The 23,347-nt window shown below is 34.4% G+C and overlaps 1 protein-coding gene across 5 annotated transcripts in view; it reads left to right on the forward strand.

The window, feature by feature from the left end:
- The window catches only part of kel (kelch protein), a 181,102-nt gene that overhangs the window by 111,405 nt on the left and 46,350 nt on the right, over positions 1-23,347 (forward strand). For all 5 annotated transcript variants that reach the window (XM_090403590.1, XM_090403594.1, XM_090403592.1 and 2 more), the window contains one exon: positions 8,548-8,763. In XM_090403590.1, coding sequence (XP_090259716.1) covers positions 8,548-8,763 — 216 coding nt within the window. The remainder of the gene's footprint in view (positions 1-8,547; positions 8,764-23,347) is intronic.

Consider the following 23,347-nt stretch of genomic DNA (forward strand, 5'->3'; position numbering starts at 1 on the left):
GCAAAGATTCATGGTGTAACTGAGGCTACATGTAAGCAGGTGGATGATATGAGATATGAACAAATGGAGGCTATGACTGTTAATCGAAACAAACAATAAGTGTGGTATGAGAGAAGTTGAGAAAGAATTGTTGAATCAGGTGAAAATAAAGAACAAAAGAGTTAAGATTGTGAGCCTACTGCCAAGGTGTGACGCAAGTGAGTTGAGACAGAAAGCTATGATATATATATATATTATTTATTTATTTTTATGTGGTTCTTACCCATTGAAGGTTTATTTGTAAACCTATAGTATATTTGTACCATGGGTGGCCTAAATATTTTTTTTTCTATTTTTACTGATTTTATATATATATATATATATATATAATTTTTTTGTATTTCTTATTTATTTTTTTACATAAACCTTACCTTGCTCTAGAGACCAAACATAGAACTTTTTCAAGCCACTTCAGGCCTATAATAAGTGGGGCAGTGGTTCATCTTTCACCTAAAAACAATCACAAACATTCACTGCCCATGACAGGATGCAGACTTGCTGTTGGTTGGAGAGTAGATATGCTAACCACTCAGCCAGCCAGGTCAATAGATGTTAGACATTCAGTACACCAGCTGCGCAGGATATTGCTGTATGCAGTTTCTTTATTGGCAGAAAAGATTCGTACTTAGAGGATGGATTACACTAAAATGGATTTGGTGTTATGTGCTTTTAGAAATTTTTCAGTGAAAATTGCATACGAGTAATCAGGAAAACTAGGTATGAGAGCATAGACAGGTGCACTAAAGAAGAGAGATTGAGATGTTATGGAAGGATTGATTGAGTATGGTGAGACTGGTTTGGTCACACAAGAAAAGTAGTGAATGCAACAGTGGAGGTAAAGAATTTGGTTGGTGAATCAACTCAGGTTGCTTATTTGAACCAGACAGGTTTCACTTGGCATTAGTGAACATCATGCATGTTCACTAATGCCAAGAGCATAAGGAATAAAAGTGATAAATTTTTAATATTAGTAAATGATATAAAAACACAAGGAAAAATAAGTAAAGAGATACAAATTAGTAATGGCATTAGACAAGGAGACTCTTTAAGCCCAACAATATTCTAGATAATAATGGTTGCAATAAAACCAAAAGTTAATAAAATACAAAATATAGGAGTGAAAATAAATAATAGAATAATAACTATATGCAGTGGTGAGCTATGAAAATTTTAACAAAGGGCTCGCATCGTCGAGCAAAAAAAAGCTGCATTTCACACAAAAACTTTCATTAATACAGCTTTTGTACAAATGCCAATCAAAAAAGTATGAGGGGACAATCAACCTGTAAAGGTTATAATTTTTAAACCAATATTTCATGATCTAAACATGAAATATTTGCACACAATCATCTATGTTAATTTATCTTACATAAGAAAAACATTTTTTAACTATTAAAATATAATAAGAATAAAATCTTTTTAATCGCACATATGCAATAGTCTGCATTTTTTATAAACAAAATAAATTTATTTTGTTTGCGATAGAAGTTTTTATGACAAACAATCTATAAATAATAAATATTACCTAAACACAATAATAGTGAAATACATTATATTTCTCTTTTGTTTTTATACTTCAAGTGATAATCAACTGTTTTACCTTTGATTAGCTTTTTACTGGATTGGCTACCAGAAGGGAGAAGGGTAAAGATAGCGCATGCGCTTATTTTATTTTCAAACTTGGGTGCATTCGTTATAGAGGAGTTGAAACAATAATTTCAAATAATCTATACACTACCGAATAGACTAATTTTTGTTAGGCTACTGTATGAGTTTGTTGCTTAATATATTTCAAAAAAATTTTTTTTTTTTTTTTTTGTTTTTTTTTTTGAAAAAATAAAGTAAACAAGAAGAACAAGGGGCTCGCAGATTTGAGAAAAATTTAACAAAGGGCTCATGCGAGTCCCTTACAGCTCACCACTGATATATGTTATGCAGATGATGTACTATTAATTGCAGAAAATGAAACTCAGCCACAAATACTATTACATACGTTTAATAAAGCAGCAAAATTATATAATATGAAGATATCAAAAACTAAAAATGTATGACAATATCACAAGAACCACAAAGATGCAAATTAGAATTGGAAGGTACTATTATTGAACAAATAACAAATTACAACTATTTAGGTATACAACTGAACTGGGAAGGAAGGCCACATCTAGAAGTTAGAGAACAAGTTGCAAAAGCTGCAAGAATATCAGGATGCTTGAATGAAACAATATGGAAAAATAAACATCTTAGAGTAGAGACAAAAATTAGAATTTATAAAGTAGTAATCAGGCCTTTTATGACATATAATGCAGAAACAAGACCAGACACTAGAAAAACAAGACAAATGTTAAACACAGGTGAAATGAATATATTAAGAAAAATTGTAAATAAAACTAGACTAGATAAAATAAAAAATACAGATATAAGAAAACAGTGTGAAATTCAAGCAATAAACAATTGGGTATCAAACCAAAGAATAAAATGGATTGAACATGTGGAGAGAAGAAGTGAAGATAGAATAATAAAACAAGTCTATAGTTGGAAACCAAAGAATAACAGGCAGATTTAGGAAAAGATTAAAAGATACCATTAAAGACGATGAAGTCTTGGTTCCAACAGATATCACATCTAATGCGTGAAGAAGTAAATGATTATGGGACTAAAATTTACTTGCATTAGTGACTTATTTAACAGAAGAGGATATCCTTAAAGGAATAGAATGATAGGTTTAGTGTAATTCACAGGAAGGACAAAATGGAACAGAAAGGGTCAGGGAATATTTCTAAGCAATTAAATCTGACCGAGTAGAGATCCCAAATGATGATGATGGTGGTGATATGAATAATACAGGCAGTGGGTTTGAGGCTGTTTGACATGATATTAGAGATTAAGAGGACAAAATAGTTGGATGCTGATGCTACAACTAGGGTTACCACCTGTCCCGAATTACATCTAAGTGGGACAACTTATATATTTAAAATACAAATATTATTAAATCACTAATACCGGTACCAATGTATTCAATCTTTTAATTTTTTATAAGGTTAGAATTACATATTCAACTTTAGCTTTTTCATTTTATACATTTAGAGGAGAGGAAGACTTTCATATTCGATAAGTGAAACTGAGTACTGCATAGAGAAATTAACTTTATGGATACAAGTAGGACTGTCATTATGAGTAATTTCAACTATGGGGATATAGACTGGAGGAAATATGTGAAATTAAGGACAAAAAATTTATAGGGTTACTGAGCGATGCTTTAAGCAACATAATGATGGAAGAGATTCGTAGTGTAAAAACATTGTATCCAGCAATAGCATTTGAGAACTTGTATATAAATATTAAATGGATAAGAATCCTATATTGTTATATAGCCAGTAAGTGAAACTCAAGATCGATAACTACGATCTATGAGTTTCAATGCCGAAAAACTATCGGCAAAGGCAATTCGAAGCAAAGGTGGAGCAAGCCCCCTCACTATTCTTGATATTCTCTCATAATGTAAATCACAGCTCCTTGGAGATGTAATACTGCCATTACATTATGAGGGAAGGTCACTACCCAGACCGGTTTCAACCTTTTTTGAGGTCTCATCAGTGAGTAGGTAGACCTGGAAAATATCAAAGCTTAGTGAAAAGAACTTGCATACCTTCGCTATACGAATGCCATAAAGGTGTGCTTGTATTTTGTAATTAAAATAAAAAGCCAAAAGGCTAGTTTTCTGGCAATTGAATAGATATTAAATGGATAAGAATCCTATATTGTTATATAGCCAGTAAGTAAAACTCAAGATCGATAACTACGATCTATGAGTTTCAATGCCGAAAATCTATCGGCGAAGGCAATTCGAAGCAAAGGTGGAGCAAGCTCCCTCACTATTCTTGATATTCTCTCATAATGTAAAACACAGCTCCTAGGAGATGTAATAATACTGTCATTACATTATGAGGGGAGGTCGAATTGCCTTCGCCGATAGTTTTTCGGCATTGAAACTCATAGATCGTAGTTATCGATCTTGAGTTTCACTTACTGGCTATATAACAATATAGGATTCTTATCCATTTAATATCTATTCAATTGCCAGAAAACTAGCCTTTTGGCTTTTTATTTTAATTAACTTGTATATAAACGAGATAGCTATTTCGCCAAAAATTGAAGAGTATTCATGTAGTTTTAATTTGAGATGGTGGAAAATTATGTGAGAGCTCTTTGAATAAAAAAGGATTTGGTGATACTGAGTTCTACAATATGGTGAATTATACTGTAGGTGTTGTGTGATAGACTGGGAGAAAGATATCTTGAAGCACTGCCTTCATCTGAAAAAAATGCATGGTAGAGAAATCAGTAGTTCACGGAAGTGATCAAATGATGTTCAAAGGGAGCTATAGCTGATTGAATCACTAGAGTCAAGTTCACGTGGTTAGCCTAGTGGCTATGCTCTTCACAGCCATATGCCTGGGGAAGGAGTGTACTATGTTTGATTCCTGTCGACGATGTGAGGAGCTTAAGAATCTTTCTCAGCAGTCATAGCCAAGTTAGCTGGTCTTGGGCATGGACAGCAGGCCCCCCCCCCCCCCCAAGTTTATCTGGGGGTTTTCATCCCATAAGCAGGCAAACCAGCCCTGTGAACACACAGGCTACAGTCATATAGTACTTAAACCCTCATTAGGAGGACTCAACCAGTCTTAAGGGGTGGTTGAAGAACGGGGGGAATCCCACACAAATAAATAGAGTCAAGCAAATGAATCATATGGAAATTAAATAGATGAATAAGAGTTTGAAGCAAGAGCTGCATAAAAAAAAAGTCAATGTTGTGGGTCCAGTACTGGGAGAAAATTTATTACTAGGCCTAAGAGCACTATAAAGATATCAGATTATTAAAAAAAAAAAAAAAAAGCAGTTAGCCTTGCAGGCAAAAGGAAATCAAAGAAAATTTTATCACTATGTCGATAAAAAATAATTATCAAAGAATAATCATAGTGAATATGGAAGGTAGGAAAGTATCAAATGCTATAGAAATAGCTGAATTATTAATCACTTTAGTAAGGTATATGTCTCTGACAGACCCATTAGCTGTCTGGTTTCTGTGGTAAAACTAGGTGAAAGCATAGGTGTGGATGAATTGGATGTTGCATAGCATTAGATGAGGATATTGGCAAGGGTATTGAAGAAATGTTCAAGAAAATTAGAAGTGCCTCTGAATTGCCTTTTCAACTTGAGTCTCAACATGCACAGTATCCAGTGAGTGGAAGGAGGGCAAGATAATTCTATCATATAAGTGGAACTAGGACAGAAGCAACCAATTCAGTATCTCTGGAGTGGCCATTAAGGTGTTGGAGAGGCTAATGAGGATTTAGATTCAGGAGTGGGTAGTAGTACTTTAATTCTTTGTAGATGATACCACAGCTTTGTGAACAGTAGGCCTGGCTTTATTTGCTCATTGCAAAAGTTGTTTCCATATTTTTGCAATGAATTCTGATCACCATGAAGAAAAGGATTTATTTGCTCATGTTTTTTATAATAGATGACAGCAGATTTGGATTACTGGAATGGGTATACTCAGTGGTGAGCTATAAGGGGCTCGCACGAGCCCTTTGTTAAATTTTTCTCAAATTTGCGAGCCCCTTGTTCTTCTTGTTTAATCTTGTAGAACTGGAAAATACCACCATGGAATGTATACATGCTACTTTAAATTTATATGGATTTTCTGATAACTATTTAAAAAAATCATTTCATTGCATTTTGTTCTGATGGAGCTAGTGTAATGTTAGGAAATAAATCGGGTGTTGCAATCAAACTTCTACAAAAATTTCCCAACATTGTGATTTGGCATTGTGCTCATCGTTTACACTTAGCAATAGACGATTCGATAAAAAAACATTAAAGAAATAAATCATTTTGAAATATTTATGGATAAATTATAAGCTTTTTATCATCAATCACCAAAAAATCAACGAGAATTAAATACGATTGCAAAAGACCTTGATATTGAAAGTTTAAAGATCGGCCGTGTGTTTGGACCACAATGGGCAGCTTGCAGTTTGCGAATGGCTCTTGCTTTGTGGAGAAATTACCCAGCTTTATGCAAGCATTTTGCATTGAATGATAAATATAAAGACTTTTTAAACCGACTTCTCAATTTGAAATTTTTAAAAGACCTGGCATTAATGATTGATATCCTACAGGAATTATCATATCTGTCAGAAGCTCTACAAAGTTGCAATATAAGTATTATAAGGGCTAAGTTAGGCTTTTTTTTTTTGTTTTTTGTTTTGTTTTGCTCGACGATGCGAGCAAAACAAAATTTCCATAGCTCACCACTGGATATACTACAGTAATTTTGTCAAGGTATTTGACAGGATTCCACTCTGAAGGTTTGTTATAGGAACTCAAAGTGATGAATATGCAAAAATAGGTTGCAACGTTGATAGGACAGTGGCTTAGTGAGAGATCAGAGAACAGTGTGTATAGATATACTAAGTCTAAAAGATAAGGACAAGATCAGTTACAATTTAAATTGTTTCTACAATTACTTAGTTGTGTGCTGTGTGCCTGTCACAGTTATCATTGTGCTCCAATGATGCTGGGTAGGAAACCAACAAAACTTTAGTGAGTTTAATAAATGTATTTATTCCCTTCTTGGTGTTGTTTATACTGTTAGGTTTATTATGAAGAGATGGAAGATGATTTGGGACTCCTAGTAGGTCTGTACTTGGGCCATTGTTGTAGATTAATGATGTTGCAGTCTATATAGCAACATAATATTTGTCAATGATGCAACATTAGGAAGGGTTATGAGAGACATTTCCAATACAGAAAATCCTTACATACTGATTAAAACGTATTGCCTCTATTTGCAAATAGAAATGAAGATGTTGAGAAGACACTGCAGCTAGAGTATTATGTTAATAGATAATACTCTGCCTGCAAAGTATTACGTTAATGGTAGTATTCTACAAGTTGTCAGTGAGGCTAAAGACTTGAGACTCTTTAAGAACCCACATTGTGATAATATTACTATCCATAGTTCTGTTCTTACTAATGATAGTAATATTATCACAATGTGGGTTCTTAAAGAGTCTCAAGGCTAAAGACTTGAGACTCTTTAAGAACCCACAGTTTGTGTTTGTGGAGGAGTTGCCATCCTTGTTAGAGACAAAACTTCACTCTAGCATGTCCAATTTAATGCCACTCTAGGCATTCATCTCTCAGATAATCTAATGTTGTAATTGTTTTCTCTGTACTTTTTTGAATAACTTGAATGGACACAGTACTCTGTGGAGTAGTGTGAACACTGCTGAGAGAAACTAGATTGTAATAATGATCTTTCTTTCTTCTGAACAATGGAAGCAATACCTTCTTTCGTATGCTTTCCTATTCATATTCTGCAATATATTTTAGTCTTCTTTCCTGATTCCACTTTTTTATATGGGAAATCAAAAAGAACATATGTGGAAACAGTCATTTTCTATGTTTTCCAATATATCATCAAAGGAACTTCTTCACAGATGATCAGCTGACAAATTGACTGCACTCACTGCAATTACCTTTTCACAACTTGGAAAATTTAAATTAAAGTTGCAGGAAATTATATTCTTGTTTAATGCTTTATCCAAGCGTAAGCAAACAAAGCTTGTGTGTGAAGTATCTTCGCAACTAGGCTACTTGTATATACTAGAGGCTGACTTCACATTAATTGCCTTAATATCCCATAATCCAAAGCACATATCCTTTTGAGTTTGTATAACTCAAAAGGATATGTGCTTTGCATTATGAAGAGCCACTACCTAGACCAGTTTTGACCTTTGTATAAGTAAACAGTCATTCCCTAAAACTAGGTAATTCCTCAGATCACCCTAACTTCAGTAAGTGACCCAAAGGATCATTTTAATTCTAACTTTCGATCACTCAAATCTGTTCATCGAATACACTCAGTTCATTGATACGCATCTGTTGTAAATGAAGTTTTTCCTCCCACTCAATATGATCTGAATCTTATTAAGAATGTGAATTTTATGCTTTGATTACTTGAGGTAGTGGATGCATAATTAAGTAGTTTAATAAAATCCTGCTGAAGTTTTACCTACTGACATATACATAAAGGCTATGTGTATAATTCTGACATTTCTATCTTAATAGTGTGAAATTTTATATTCTTTATAATTTGTAATCTTGGTGAAGTGAGAGTGTGTCATGAAACAGCTTAATATTTTTAATTGATTAATATCCATTGAAAGGAAAGACTTAGCAGTAAAAAATGAAATAAAATCAAATTGGATTTTTTTTAATGTATTTTATAATGCATTACTATTTATCATATTGAACTATTACAATAGGCATGCACGTTCACATTCTGTTCATAAAGAAAGTTTTTAAATTTTGCCATCTGGGAATATTTTTTTCAAGGGATCTGTAATATCGTGAGTTTTTTTTTTTTTTTCTATTATTACAATGACTGAAGGTTTTTTTATAGATAAGAGTTTATTTTTATTAATCATTAACTTATAGATTCTCTTAGTTGTTGGGGGACAAGCACCAAAGGCTATAAGAAGTGTCGAATGCTATGATTTTAAAGATGAAAGGTGGTACCAGTTAGCTGAACTTCCAACACGTCGATGCCGAGCAGGACTTGCTGTTTTAAATGGGTTTGTTTATGCTGTGGGTGGCTTTAATGGTTCCTTACGAGTTCGCACTGTAGATATATATGATCCAGTACGAGATCAGGTAAGATTTGATTATGTGGTTTATTGTGTTTTTCCAACCCCATGAAATTGACATGCATCTATAAGTTAAAATTGGTTTGAACACTGTCTTGTATATAGCTAGATTGGTGTTTTGACTAATTTCTGTTCCACATCAATGTATTCAGTTGACTACCTATAATACCAGCTTTGTTTATGCTGTTGTCTATTTTTATATTTAATTTGTCATCACTAAAAATTATGCCTAAATAGCTGAGATCATTTTTTTTTTTATATTGATCCCATACACAAGAGACCTATAAGTACATCAGTGCCATGTGTGAGGTGCAGATGAGGACGGAAAGCTTATTGATGTTTTTTGAAGAGCTGCAAGTTGTAATTTGCAGCTCTTCAAAACAATACTTCATGAGGAAGGCTATTCCAGAGGACAGAGGTGGATGGAATAAAAGAGGAAGAAGAGAAGCAGTTTCAGTGCTGCAATTGCACAGTAAAGGGATGCTGGGCAGCTGCTGCTCTTGTATTAACAGGTGCATCTGAAAGTGAAGGAATGATAGTTGCCAGTTTACTGTAGCAGTGACCATGGAAGTACCTGTAGAATAGACACAGTGCTGAAACACTGTGCCTGTGAGATAGAGGTTGAAGTGAACATCTAAGAGAGGCATCATCAACGATTTTCGAGGAAGCTTTAGGTGCACCACCCCAAACATGTGAGCAGTATTCTAAGCATGGGCAGATTTGGGATTTGTATATTGTTAGGAGTTGGTTGGGTGTAAAATAGCCTTTTGAACGAAAGAGAATGCTTAATTTCTTGGATGCTGAGGAGACTATTGTTTAACTTGCTTATAGGTTCCCCATTCAGGTTGCAGTTGATGTTTTCAATGTCTTTTTATTGTTGATTTTTAGACCTTATTTGTTATGGCAGTTATTCTTTTTAATTAAGGAATCGATGCAGAAATATACTGGATTCATTTAAAAGTATAAGATTAGCATCACCAGTTTTGATATCAGATTTAATGTTACTTTCCTTCATAATATAATATAACACACACATATACACACTGCTTGGAAAGAAGTCAGTGGACACCATATTCTGAGGAACAAACAGCCATGGCACCCACCTTAGAGCTGAAAGTGGTTAGGAATTTTACATACCTAGGGAACAACATGCACAATTTAGACTGCAAAAAAGAGAGATCTTGGATGAAAAAAGTTAAAGTAAACTTACAGGCAATGGAAAAGTAAATTGGTGGGCCTTCCCATGAAGCTGAGACTCCTGGAAATGCATATTCACAAGTGCTCTCTATAGATGTAAGACATGGATTATGATCAAAAAGTCTGTGAGACAAATATTGGCTTTCACAAGAACATGTTATAGAAAGATTCTACAAATTGGATGGGTACAAAAGATAACAAATTAGAATGGATAATAGTAGAAAGATCAAACTTTGATGCTTGGTATAAATAGAAGTGGACAGCCAAGACAAGAGTGGATAGCTGACGCAAGAGTTTGCAGGATTTGAGTCACCCAGTAATGGACTAAGTGAAATGGAAAAGAAGGGTGAAACAAGCATCAGACACCATGGATCCATGGGCAATAATGATGATGATGATGATGATAGTAACATATTACTATTTAACTAGTAATATCACTATAGTAGTAATATATAAAAATATTATTACTATAGCAAACTATTCCTGCAGGCTTTGGGTTTCATTATTCCTGTAGTCGTGAAGTCAACTTTATAGTCTAAACAGATAATACAGAAGGGAATAACTTAATTTGGCTAATGGGTAGGTACTTTATAATGACGTCTGACCTGTAATACTGATGTCATTTAAACATCAGCATTACAGATTATTGTCACAGCACTTTGTTATTATTATTATAGAAGAAATAGTTTATGAATTTGAATGGGTGCTAAACAAACTGCTTTCTATCAAGGCACTAGCTGTTGATAATATTCCCTCAGAATTAATAAAATATTCAGGAAATATAACTAAATCATTCAAGATCAAGATATAACTTATTCAAGATCATAAAGGATGTACAGGGTGTTCGGGATAAATTTGACAGTTTCGTAAGGAAAAAGAAAATCTTCTTTGTATCTATTAAATTTAATGAATTGACAAAAAACATTACAGGCAGAGTTTAATTACAATACTATCAACAAGATTTACTCAAAATAACCACCATTAGCATCGATCACAGCTTCAATCCTGCTTCGGAACCTCGAACAAGCTGATGCTACAGTCTCCCTGGGAAGGGCCACAAAAACTGTTTTAATTTTATCCATTAACTGGGCTTTTGTATTACTGGAAGTGCGATTGGTGTCTTTTTCAACTGCGCCCCATACAAAATAATCCATGGGGTTAAGGTCTGGGGAGTTTGGAGGCCAAACATTTGGACTGGTGAAGTCGTAGAAATTTTCAGACAACTATTTTTGACTTTTCCCAGAGGTGTGGCAAGGGGCTGAATCCTGCTGCCATACATACGGCCTACCATTGGCTACCCTTGTTATCCAGGGCTTGACTACAGTGTTTAGCAACTCCACGTAGCCATCTGAAGTCAACCTGAGGCCCTCTTGGAAAAAATGCGGAGGCATCACATTGCCTTCAGAGGATACACATCCGAAAACCATCACAGTTTGGGGAAATTTAGTCTGCATTACACGAGGAATGTCCTTTGTACTGTATGCAAGCCATCTGTTATTCTGCGTGTTGTGTTTTTGATCCTGGCAAAAGTTTTTCTCATCGGAAAAGAACCAGATTGTTTGTGGTTCCGCAGGATGTTTCACTTTGCTTAGAAGTTTCTTCGCTTTTATCAAACATTTTTCATGGGCCTTTTCTGTAAGCAGCTGACCTTTGCGGCGCTTGTATGAGTAGTAGCGGAGGTCTTCATTGAGTGCAAGCTTCATAGTAGAGGCTGCAACATTCATTTCACGTGACAAAGCCCGAATTCCAATGCCAGGGATCTTCAACACCTGTTCCTGCAGATTTGCGAGGAATTCTGCTGTACGAACGCAATCAGATCGTCTGCTAGGGATCTTTCTTCTTGCTACATCCTCGTAGTCACCATTGCAAGTCTCTAGTTCATGCCTGATTGTTTTTACTGTATTCAGGGAGCATTGGGGCAGTCGAAATATCCTTATTTTGATGGCCGGCACGAATCATCATGATACAAGTTATTCTCTTCCATGATTCAGGTGGGTTCCAGCTATCCATCCTTTCTGACATCTTGTATATGAATGAAGAAGGGTCCAACCTTTTAAATGAAGAGAAGTGTGTGTTAATACATGTAACTTACGGAAAAATATAATTAATTATAAATATGTCAAATTTATCCCGAACACCCTGTATATGAAACTGGAATCATTCCGAATTCACACAATGCTCTGTCATCCCCATTCCTAAAATAAATAATGCACACAAGCATGAAAATCATTGAACAATAAGTCTAATATCACATGCTTCAGAAATATTACTAAGAGTTATACAAAAAAAAAAAAATTAACAAATAAGGCTGAAGAATATGACCAGTTTGGGTTCAGGAAACAACAAAGGACAAGAGATGCAATTCTAGCTTGTAAAACAATTATAGAAAGAAGATTTGAGAAGAATAAAAATATTTTAATAGCTTTCCTTGACCTAGCGAAAGCCTTTGTTAGTCTTGACTGAAACTAAACATTTCAAATCTAAAAACAAAAGTAGATTGGAGAGATAGAAGACTCATATTTAATCTCTACAAGCACCAAGTTCAAATAGAAACAATAAACAGCAAGGATAAATAAAAGGTGTAAGACAAGGGTGTTCTCTTTCTCCAATACTGTTTATTCTCTACGTTGAAGAAGCCATAAACAAAAATAAATTAACAGAACTTATAGAAATAGGAATTAAGATACATGGAATTGAAATTAACTGGCTATAATTTGCTGATGATATAGCAGTTATCACTAATATTGAAGACAAACTGAAATCCACTCTGACAAAGATGGAAGAAATTTTCACTCAGTATAGCCTAAAAATTATTACAAGAAAATTAAACTATTAATCATAAGTAAAGGGAATCCCATAAAAATAAACTTGGAAATAAATAACCCAATTACCCAAAAGAGGTAATTTCCTTTAAATACCTTTGGGGGGGGGTGTCGCATCACAGAAGATAGAAGAAGCCAATTGGATATAAAAGCAAAAATAATCTTGGCCAAAAAGGCATTCTACAATAGAAGAAACATTTTTACTGAGTCCTTTAGGACTCAGCTGAATGTTGAAAAGAGACTGGTGAAAACATGCATATGGAGCACAGCATTACATGGTTGTGAGGCTTGGACTTAAACAAGACACCAAGAAGTTGGATGCATTTGAACTTGGCATTGGAGAAGGATGATGAGAATTAGTTGGATAGAAAGAAAGACTAATGGAGTCCTAAACATGATTCAAGAAGAACAGTTACTACTGAACCACATCAATAAGAGAAGAAAAAAGCCTAATTTGGACACCACCTGAGGCATGGAGGACTGCTTACAGAAATAATGGAGGGGATGGTAGAAGCCAAGAGGCAGACCAAAAATCTCTTATATAAATAATTTAATAGTAATAACTGAAGTGCAAAGCTATGAAGAAATAAAAAGGAGAGCACAGGATAGGACACTGATGTACTGCTGCCAACAGCCAATCTTTGGATTGATAAACATTTTTTTTTATGTATAGTATTGCAAGTCACCAAGCTTGTTCTTCCCTAAAATTATTAGTTCTAGGCTGTTAATTTATTGTAGTTATCTATACGTAGAAAACTAGTTCTGGCCATTAGTAATTTTTGAATGTCTACAACATGTCCAACATGTGCAAACATTATTTTACTATTTTTCTTCAGTGGACTAAAGAAGGCCTTCATGTCTTAGTCAAGGAGACATCAGGATGCTTGCTCTTCACTCAAACTTGAGTTCAAATCCTACTGATGTCAGAAATATTTATAGGAACTTTCAACTGAAGAGCAGTTAGTCTCATATGGAATTAGGATGGTTTGTCCTTCTGGAATCTCAAGTTTTTCATCGCACATAATGTGCAAACCAATCACAGAACATCCATGCAACTATCAGGCATAGTAAATTATGAAAATAAGTGTTAGCATCTTATTCTGCCAGATTTGGCTTTGAAAGCCTGTATGTAAAGTGTCAAATTTTTCTTTCAGAAGTTTATTGAGAATTAACTTTATTTATTTCCAGTAGAAGTGGCTGCATTAGGCCTAAGAAATGTGTAAGATAGCATTGTTTGAAGCAAAGAAAAAATCAACATCTATCTCTATTACTAGAATCGCCATACTGGTCTCAAGTTGCCTTTTTTTAGCACACTTTGAAAGTTGACATGTAAAAATCCACATCATGGTTATATTTTGATTACTGGATCTTTTAATTCTCAGAATTTCTTATATGTCTTAATTTTTTTATGTTCATGTTTCAACTTGTCATATATCCTTGTTTGTTCTTATTCATGTAATAAATATCTTATACATTACAAATACTTTTGGAATCTGATATAGCAGTCTCTTTACTTTATTTAAGATCAGATTTATATCAAATGTATTCAAGAAATTAAGGAACTGGAAGTTAAGGTATGTGCCATGTTGTGAATTTTGGACCATACTAGTTTGAATTTATTTTATATTATTTTAATTAATTATTTTTTCTTTTATTATTAATTTATTTCCTTTAATTATTATTTTAATGGTTCTTTTGTATTCCAATTCTATTTATCTGTAAAACTTAGAATTTGTTGTAGAAAGTTTTTTACTTTGATTATAAATTAAATTAAACTTCCTATTAAAAAAAAAAAAAAAATTAAAAGGGGGTGTTTAAGGGTCAGAGCTGTATAACTGAGAGGAGACCTCCACATAGCCTTTAAAGGAATGCAGAGAACCGACCAGGGCTTCTGACCTAATGTCCAATCTTCACCTTCTCGTGGTGCACCCTGTTGGGTATCTATTTGGATACTGAACGAACGAGGATGGGCTGGCAATTTGGGATTTAGCCGACCAAATTGTATTCTTATTGGTTAAACCAAAATAAAAAATGATGGTACATCATGACAAAATTTCATGCCGGGTGGGGCGTCGCCCGGTTAAACAAGGCCCCCGTTGTTTTCGCCAGGGAACGAGGGTGAACAGCGAAAAGTCAGCTACTGGAACAAATCTGAAAACAAACCCCAACTCAACATCACCAGAGTTAAAGATTGGTACTATCGACGTGAGAAGCCTGAATGGCAAAGAAATGGAGCTAGCTGAGGAATTAGATAAGTACCAGGTTGACATAATAAGGGTGACTGAAACAAAAAAGACAAAAACTTGTGACATCTTTCTGAGCAATAAATACAAAATGTTATATTCAGGCAATGACAATCGAGCAAAAGAAGGAGTAGCCATAGTATTCAACACAAAATACGAGGCTAATCTTCTTGAATGGCAGTCAGTCTCAAGTAGAGTAATGTGAGCAAATATGAGAATGTGGAACTGGACAATGAGACTTATTTGTGCCTATGGTCCCACAGAAGGTTCTACTAAGGTAGAAGTGGAGGAATTTTTTGAGGCTTTAGAAAAAGCAACTGACACAATGAAAAATGAAAAGTTGGCCCTTCTTCGGGATCTAAATAGCAGAGTAGGAAATGATTGTGAGACATACAAAAATATTTTGGGAAAGTTTGGAGAAAAGAGCAAAGCTAATAATAATGGCAAATATCTGTTGGATTTCTGCTCAGGACATGGAACACCATGTTCCAACATAAAAGTGTACACAAATTTACATGGAGAGAAGAGGCTAGGAATAAGAAAATTCTCATTGACTATGTTATTGTTGATAGTGATGTTTTCTCCCTGGTGCAGGACACCAGAGTGTACAGAGGATTTAGTCTTGCGCAGGATAAAATTGAATTTCATATTGAAAAGAATAACATGTAAGAAAGTTTTAAAGCGAATAAAAGTTGAGCAGCTTTCAGATGTGAATTGTAGACTAAAATACACAAACATGATTGAAGAAAAAATGAAAACAGTTTGAGAACAGGAATCAAACCTTGGAGATTCAGTGGCAAACTCTGAAGAAAACATTGACTGATTCTGCCAGAGAGGCATGTGGTGAGGTTGTGTGCAAGGATAAAAAAAATCAGAACTCCCTGGTGGACACAGGAAGTTAAAGAGGCAATGAAGGAAAAGAAGAAAGCAAATCAAAAGTTCCTGTCAAATAAGTCAGCTAGTGCTCTTAGAGAATATAGAGACAAATGCAAGAATGCTAAACACTGTGTAAAACTAGCTAAACAAAAGTCATGGGAGGACTTTGGCAAAAATATAGAAAATAAATATCAAGAAGGTGGCAAAATATTCTGGAGGTTGTTGAAGAAGCTTAGGAATGGAGGAAAGAGTACTGTAAAAGGAATTAGAGATGATAAAGGTGATATGAAAACGGGAGAAAAAGATATCCTTGAAGTATGGAGTAATTACTTTGAAAAACTGCTAAATGAAAAAACCAGTGATGATAACACAGTGGTAAAAAACACTGCCCAGGCATGTCAGGAATACCTATCGATACTTGAAGTAGAAAAAGCCATCAAAGGCTTGAAATGTGGAAAGGCAGCAGGAGTAGATGATATTCGACCAGAAATGCTGAAGTATGGTGCTATAAGAGTCTTACAGTGGTTGCACTGCATAGTTCAGAAAGCCTGGACAGAGGGACGAATTCCCAATGATTGGAGTAGAGCTCTCATAGTACCCATATATAAAAAGGGAAATAAAACTGAATGTGAGAATTACAGAGGTATTTCCCTACTGAGTGTTCCTGGCAAGTTCTATGCAAGTATACTTCAGAAATGGTTGAGAAGAACTGTGGAAGAAAAACTTGGTGAAGAACAAGCTGGATTCAGGCCAAATAGAGGCTGTCAGGATCAGATCTTCACTTTATGACAAATAGTCGAGAAAGCATGGGAATATAACAAAGATCTGTATTTAAGTTTTGTCTATTTGGAAAAGGTATATGACAAGGTGCCAAGAGAGAAGCTATTCAATATGCTGCATTTCAATATGCCCCATTGACACCATACGCTTATATGGTGTCAATGGGGCATTATATCAGAAGTTAGAATTGAAGGAAGTACAGGAAGCTGGTTTAATGTTAAATCTGGTGTGAGACAAGGATGTACATTATCCCCTCTGTTATTCATTATCTATATGGATCACATTATGAAGGAAAGTGGTATTAAACATGATATCAAAATTGGAGATGTTAATGTCAGCTCTTTGCTTTATGCGGATGATGTTATACTTCTAAATAAATCCGCTACAAGTCTGCAAGATTCTCTGACTAAATTGAATAGCTGTTGTAATAGATATGGTAAAGGTCAGTAATAAAAAGACAAAGACAATGAAAATAGGCAGAATAATTGAAAATGTCAACTGTGTTGTGAATGGAGAACCTGTGGAACAAGTAAATCATTTCAGCTATTTAGGCACGATTTTTACTGAAGATGGTAAATTAAATATAGAAATAGACAACAGAATCAGCAAAGCTGGTATGGTGGGAAGTCAATTGAATAAATTCATATGGAATAAGAGAGAAATTAGTCAGAACACTAAATTAGCTGTATACAAGACAGTGTTCAAACCAATTTTAACTTATGGATCTGAGAGCTGGATCAGAAGTAAAACACTTGACCAAAGACTAGAGACCATAGATATGAGAGTCCTGAGAAAGATCATAGGCATGAACAGATGGCATCAATGGCAATATCATATTAAAAACAAGGATATTAGGAAAGAGCTTGACATTGTCAGCATCCAAGAATGCATTAGCAGAGCTAATCTCAGGTGGTATGGTCACTTAAACAGAATGGGCGAGGAAAGATTAGCAAAAGAAATGTTCTCTGCCAGGTTGGCAGCAAAATGACCGAGGAAGACCAACATATAGGTGGATTGATTAGGTACAAAGTGCCTTAGACGATAGGAATATAAGATCTGATAATGTTGGAGTCTTGACAAGTAACAGACTGATTTGGAGGAAAATTGTAGATAGGAAATTAATAATGATGTAATTTTTTTTTCATATAGTACTATCACATCCTGTACACCCGCTGAGAGTACATGGCAGGAATTTGATGATGATGATTAAAATTAAATTCTTGCTTAATCTTTTATCTATTTTAAGCAAGCAAAGATTGTCTATGAAGTATTTCACAACTATTCATCCTCTGCTCAGGACATGGACTGGTTATTACTAACACAATGTTCCAACATAAAATGTGCACAAATTCACATGGAGAGAAGAGACAAGGAATAAGAAAAGTCTCATTGACTATGTTATTGTTGATAGTGATGTTTTCTCCCTGGTGCAGGACACCAGAGTGTACAGAGGATTTGAAATTGGAAGTGATGACTATTTAGTCTTGAGCAGGATAAAATTGAATTTCATATTGAAAAGAATAACATGTAAGAAAGTTTTAAAGGGAATAAAAGTTGAGCAGCTCTCAGATGTGAACTGTAGACTAAAATACACAAACATGATTGAAGAAAAAATGAAAAAGTTTGAGAACAGGAACCAAACCTTGGAGATTCAGTGGCAAGCCCAGAAGAAAACCCTGATTGATTCAGCCAGAGAGGCATGTTTTGAGGTTGTCTGCAAGGATAGAAAAATCAGAACTCCATGGTGGACATAGGAAGTTAAAGAGGCAGTGAAGGAAAAGTAGAAAGCATATCAAAAGTTCCTGGCAAATAAATCAGCTCGTGCTCTTAGAGAATAGAGACAAATGTAAGAAAGCGAAACACTGTGTAAAACTAGCTAAACAAAAGTCATGGGAGGACTTTGGCAAGAACATAGAAATTAAATATCAAGAAGGTGGTAAGATATTTTGGAGGTTGTTGAAGATGCTTAGAAATGCAGGAAAGAGTGCTGTAAAAAGAGTTAGAGATGATAAAGGTGACATGAAAACGGGAGAAAAAGATATCCTTGAAGTATGGAGTAATTTCATCAAAAAATTGCTAAATGAAACAAGCAGTGATAGTACAGTGGTAAAAAAAAACACTCAACAGGCATACAGTCAGGAATACATATCCATACTTGAAGGAGAAAAAGCCATCAAATGCTTGAAATATGGAAAGGCAGCAGGAGTAGATGATATTCGACCAGAAATGCTGAAATATGGTGTTATAAAAGTGTTACAATGGCTGCACTGCATAGTTCAGAAGGCCTGGACAGAGGGACGAATTCCCGATGATTGGAGTAGAGCTCTCATAGTACCCATAGATAAAAAGGGAAATAAAACTGAATGTGAGAATTACAGAGGTATTTTTCTACTTAGTGTTCCTGGTAAGATTTATGCTAGTATACTTGAGAAACAGTTGAGAAGAATTGTGGAAGAAAAGCTTGGTGAAGAACAAGCTGGATTCAGGCCAAATAGAACCTGTCAGGATCAGATCTTCACTTTACGACAAATAGTCGAGAAATCATGGGAATATAACAAAGATCTGTGTTTAAGTTTTGTCCTTCTGGAAAAGGCATGTGACAAGGTGCCAAGAGAGAAGCTATTCAATACGCTACAGTTATATGGTGTCAATGGGGCATTATATCAAGCAATACTTAGTCTGTATTTGAGTTGTAAGTCAGCAGTTAGAATTGAAGGAAGTACAGGAAGATAGTTTAATGTTAAATCTGGTGTGAGACAAGGATGTACATTATCCCCTCTGTTATTCATTATCTATATGGATCACATTATGAAGGAAAGTGGTATTAAACATGATATCAAAATTAGAGATGTTAATGTCAGCTCTTTGCTTTATGTGGATGATGTTATACTTCTAAATAAATCCACTACAAGTCTGCAAGATTCTCTGACTAAACTGAATAACTGTTGTAATAGATATGGTATGAAGGTCAGAATAAAAAGACAAAGACAATGAAAATAGGCAGAATTGTTGGAAATGTCAACTGCGTTGTGAACGGAGAACCTATAGAACAAGTAAAACATTTCAGCTACTTAGGCACGATTTTTAGTGAAGGTGGTAAATTAAATATGGAAATAGACAACAGAATCAACAAAGCTGGTATGGTAGGAAGTCAATTGAATAAATTCATATGGAATAAGAGAGAAATCAGTTGGAACACTAAATTAGCTGTATACAAGACAGTGTTAGAACCAGTTTTAACTTATGGATCTGAGAGCTGGGTCAGAATGAAACACTTGACCAAAGACTAGAGACCGCAGATATGAGAGTCCTGAGAAAGATTAGGGGTCTGGACAGATGGCATCAAATTCTCTAGGTTCATAAATTTGAAGCAATATCATATTAAAAAAGAGGATATTAGGAAAGAACTTGACATTGTCTGCATCCAGGAATGGGTTAGCAGAGCTAATCTCAGGTGGTATGGTCCCTTAAACAGAATGGGCGAGGAAAGATTAGCCAAACAAGTGTTCTCTGTCAGGTTGGCAGGAAAAAGACCCAGAAGAAGACCTAGATATAGGTGGATTGATACGGTACAATGTGCTTTAGACGATAGAAATATAAGATCTGATAATGTTAGAGTCTTGACAAGTAGTAGACTGATTTGTAGAAAAAATTGTAGATAGGAAGTTAGTAATAATGTAAATTTTTCATGTAGTACTATCATATCCTGTACCCCCCCCCTCCCATGTATTATCATGAAGTATCTTCATACTAGGCTACTTGTATCTAGAGGCCAATGACTCCACATTAATTCAACTTTGGTGTCTCTTCTAGGTCTGGGCTTCCACTGATTAGACCTCAGGTCACTCAATGAGATTTAGAGTGATCAATAAAGGTCAAACCCAGTCTGCGTTTCGAACTTAATGCATTAATTCAACTTTGGTATGTCTTCTAGGTCTGGGCTCCCACTGATTAGACCTCAATAATATAGTGATCAACAAAGGTAGAAACCAGTCTGGGTAGTGGCCCCTCCCATAATGTATAGCAGTATGCACATTTGAAAGGAAGTGTGTTTTGCATTATGTGATACCAAAGCGATTGATGTGAAGTCATTGGCCTCTAGATACAAGTAACCTAGCATGAAGATACTTCATGTGCAAACTTTGTTTGCTTGGATAAAGCATTAAACAAGAATATAATTTCTTGGCAAGTTTAAGTTAACTTAGAAATTGGTTATTCATTTTTGAATGTTACTTTTATTAATTTATCTAAATTTACTTTTTCGCTCTTTTCACAATAAATGAAAGTATATGAATCAAGTATTTAAGTGTCTTCTTCTCTGGAACTATTTTAGGCCCCCCCCTCCCAAATCTTGTAAATCCATCCTTATTTTATAGCTGAATCTGTAGAAACGTAGAAAGTTTTGAAATATAGACCAGAGAGCTTATGAGAATATAACTCTTGGCAGAGTTGTCTTGCATTATTTGAGATGGAAGTCTGTGCAGGAACCTGTATAATTGCATTTTATTAGTGCTTTTAGGTTTCATAGTTTGACAAGATGGATTTACTATATTTTCTATTTCTGTTGTATACTTTGTCAAAATCAAGCATTTTAAGCTTTCTTTTTCAATAATTGCAATTACACACAAATGAGAGTTCATTTATGAAAAATACAACTATTTCACTTATAATTATTATGTTATTAAATAGAAGGCTTTTGAACTCGTAAGGTTTTTATCTTTTCTCTGATGAGTACCAATAGTTTGAAAAAGCTGTCATTGTGAAACCTAAAAGCACTAATAAAAGGCAACATACAGGCTCCTAGTCAGAGCTCATGTCTTTTAAGTAGTCTAAGTCCAAGGTAACTCCGATGCCAAGAATTGCATTTTCATAAGCTTTCTGGGTTTATTTTTTGAAACAAGTTTCTATACATTTGGTTATGAAATAAGGATGGATTTACGACATCCTCTATTTCTGATATTTGCTAAAATGAAGCCTTTTAGGCTTCATTTGTAAATTTCACCCAATTCATATAGTCTGTCTCATGATGAAAGCATTTATGCCCAGCTTCTAGTTTGCTACCAAAGTGTTATTTAGTAAATTTAGGTTATATATCGAATGCAGTTACTTTAGATTCACTTTGTTTTTTAAGAACTTACTCCAGAAACATTTAGATCTCTATATTATTGATGTTGTTGGTGCTTCATCATTGACTCTTATAGCAGTTATTTTAATACATTATTTTCCTTACTATTAATATGTCATAATGACATCTTATTAATTCAAGTTGTATTTTTATTAAATTCTCTATTAATTTAATAAAATTTCTATTAAATATTATTTCTCAAATATTTTGTCAAGTATATTTTTGATTAAAATTTTTATTTTTTATTTTTTTTGAAATCCTATATATGTTGCCAACTTGTCATACATTAGTACCATGATAGGTTAAACATGGACCCGACATAGAACTACTTTCAGTCAGATCACTTAAGACCTCTCGTAAATAGGATGATTGTCTCATTGGACAATGAAATTCATCTACCACCTTAAGGACTTGCATAAACATCCATGTTTGAATTAGTAATTGAAACTCTTGGCCTACTAGTTAATATGTGGAAGCTCTATCCACTTGGCCAACTAGGCAACAATAACTGAACTCAGTAATGCTTAATTCTGCATATAAAAATTGTTAATTTTTAATGGACCTAATGAAAATCTATTTGAAAATTTATAAATTTGAAATATATTAAAATTTGTATAATACAAAATTAAATGTCTATTTTGATTACATGTGACATTTTCTGAATTTATGTGTAAGTGATTATAACTTTATCCCTGAAATGCAGAAATAAGGTTCTGTGAGTGATCAGTGAGAGTCTGTGAGAGAAGAGTCACCTATTGAGTAGATCAGTGGTTCTTAACCTGGGGGTGCAAGAAAGCATTTCCAGGGATGCGAGAGAAGTTTCTAAATTTCGACCCAGATTCGATGGATGACAGCTATTTAATAAAAGACGATCTTATTGAAATACATGCCAATGCACATATTCAAATGGAATTTGAAAAACTGGACTTAGAACAATTCTGGTGTACACAATTAGAATCTTATCCACAGCTGGCAAAAGCAGCATTGCAGACACTTTTACCATTTGCCACCACCTACATGTGTGAAATGGGATTTTCATCACTTTTGCATATAAAAACAAAAGCCAGAAAAATAGCTTAAATGCAAGTGATGACTTATGCGTGGCTCTTTCAAAAAAGGAGCCTTGCTTCAAAAGTGTTTGTTGTTTTAAGGATACTTGCGACATAAGACTGAATGATATAATCACGTAATCACAAGAAAGATATTTATTTAACCAAATATTTCGGTCTGGAAATAGCAGACTTTTAAACTGTTCTTGTAATACCACCGACGATGGTCTGCTATTTCCAGACCGAAATATTTGGTTAAATAAATATCTTTCTTGTGATTACGTGATTATATCATTCATTCTGCTTCAAAAGTATTATTATGAATAAACAACAACAACATAGCCATTAAAAATTGAGATATTGTTTTGTATGTATATGTAAATGTATGTGTTTATTTTTCAATAAATAAATTATCTTGCAATAGATGTAATTTCCTAAATAAAGAAATGGAAACACATTTTTCAAGGGGGGGGTGCGAGAACTTATTTTTAGATTCAAG

The sequence above is a fragment of the Typopeltis vanoorti genome, chromosome 14 (genome assembly GCF_054136105.1).
Source record: "Typopeltis vanoorti isolate ZY-2024b chromosome 14, IOZ_Tvanoo_1.0, whole genome shotgun sequence".
Classification (NCBI taxonomy): Eukaryota; Metazoa; Arthropoda; class Arachnida; order Uropygi; family Thelyphonidae; genus Typopeltis; species Typopeltis vanoorti.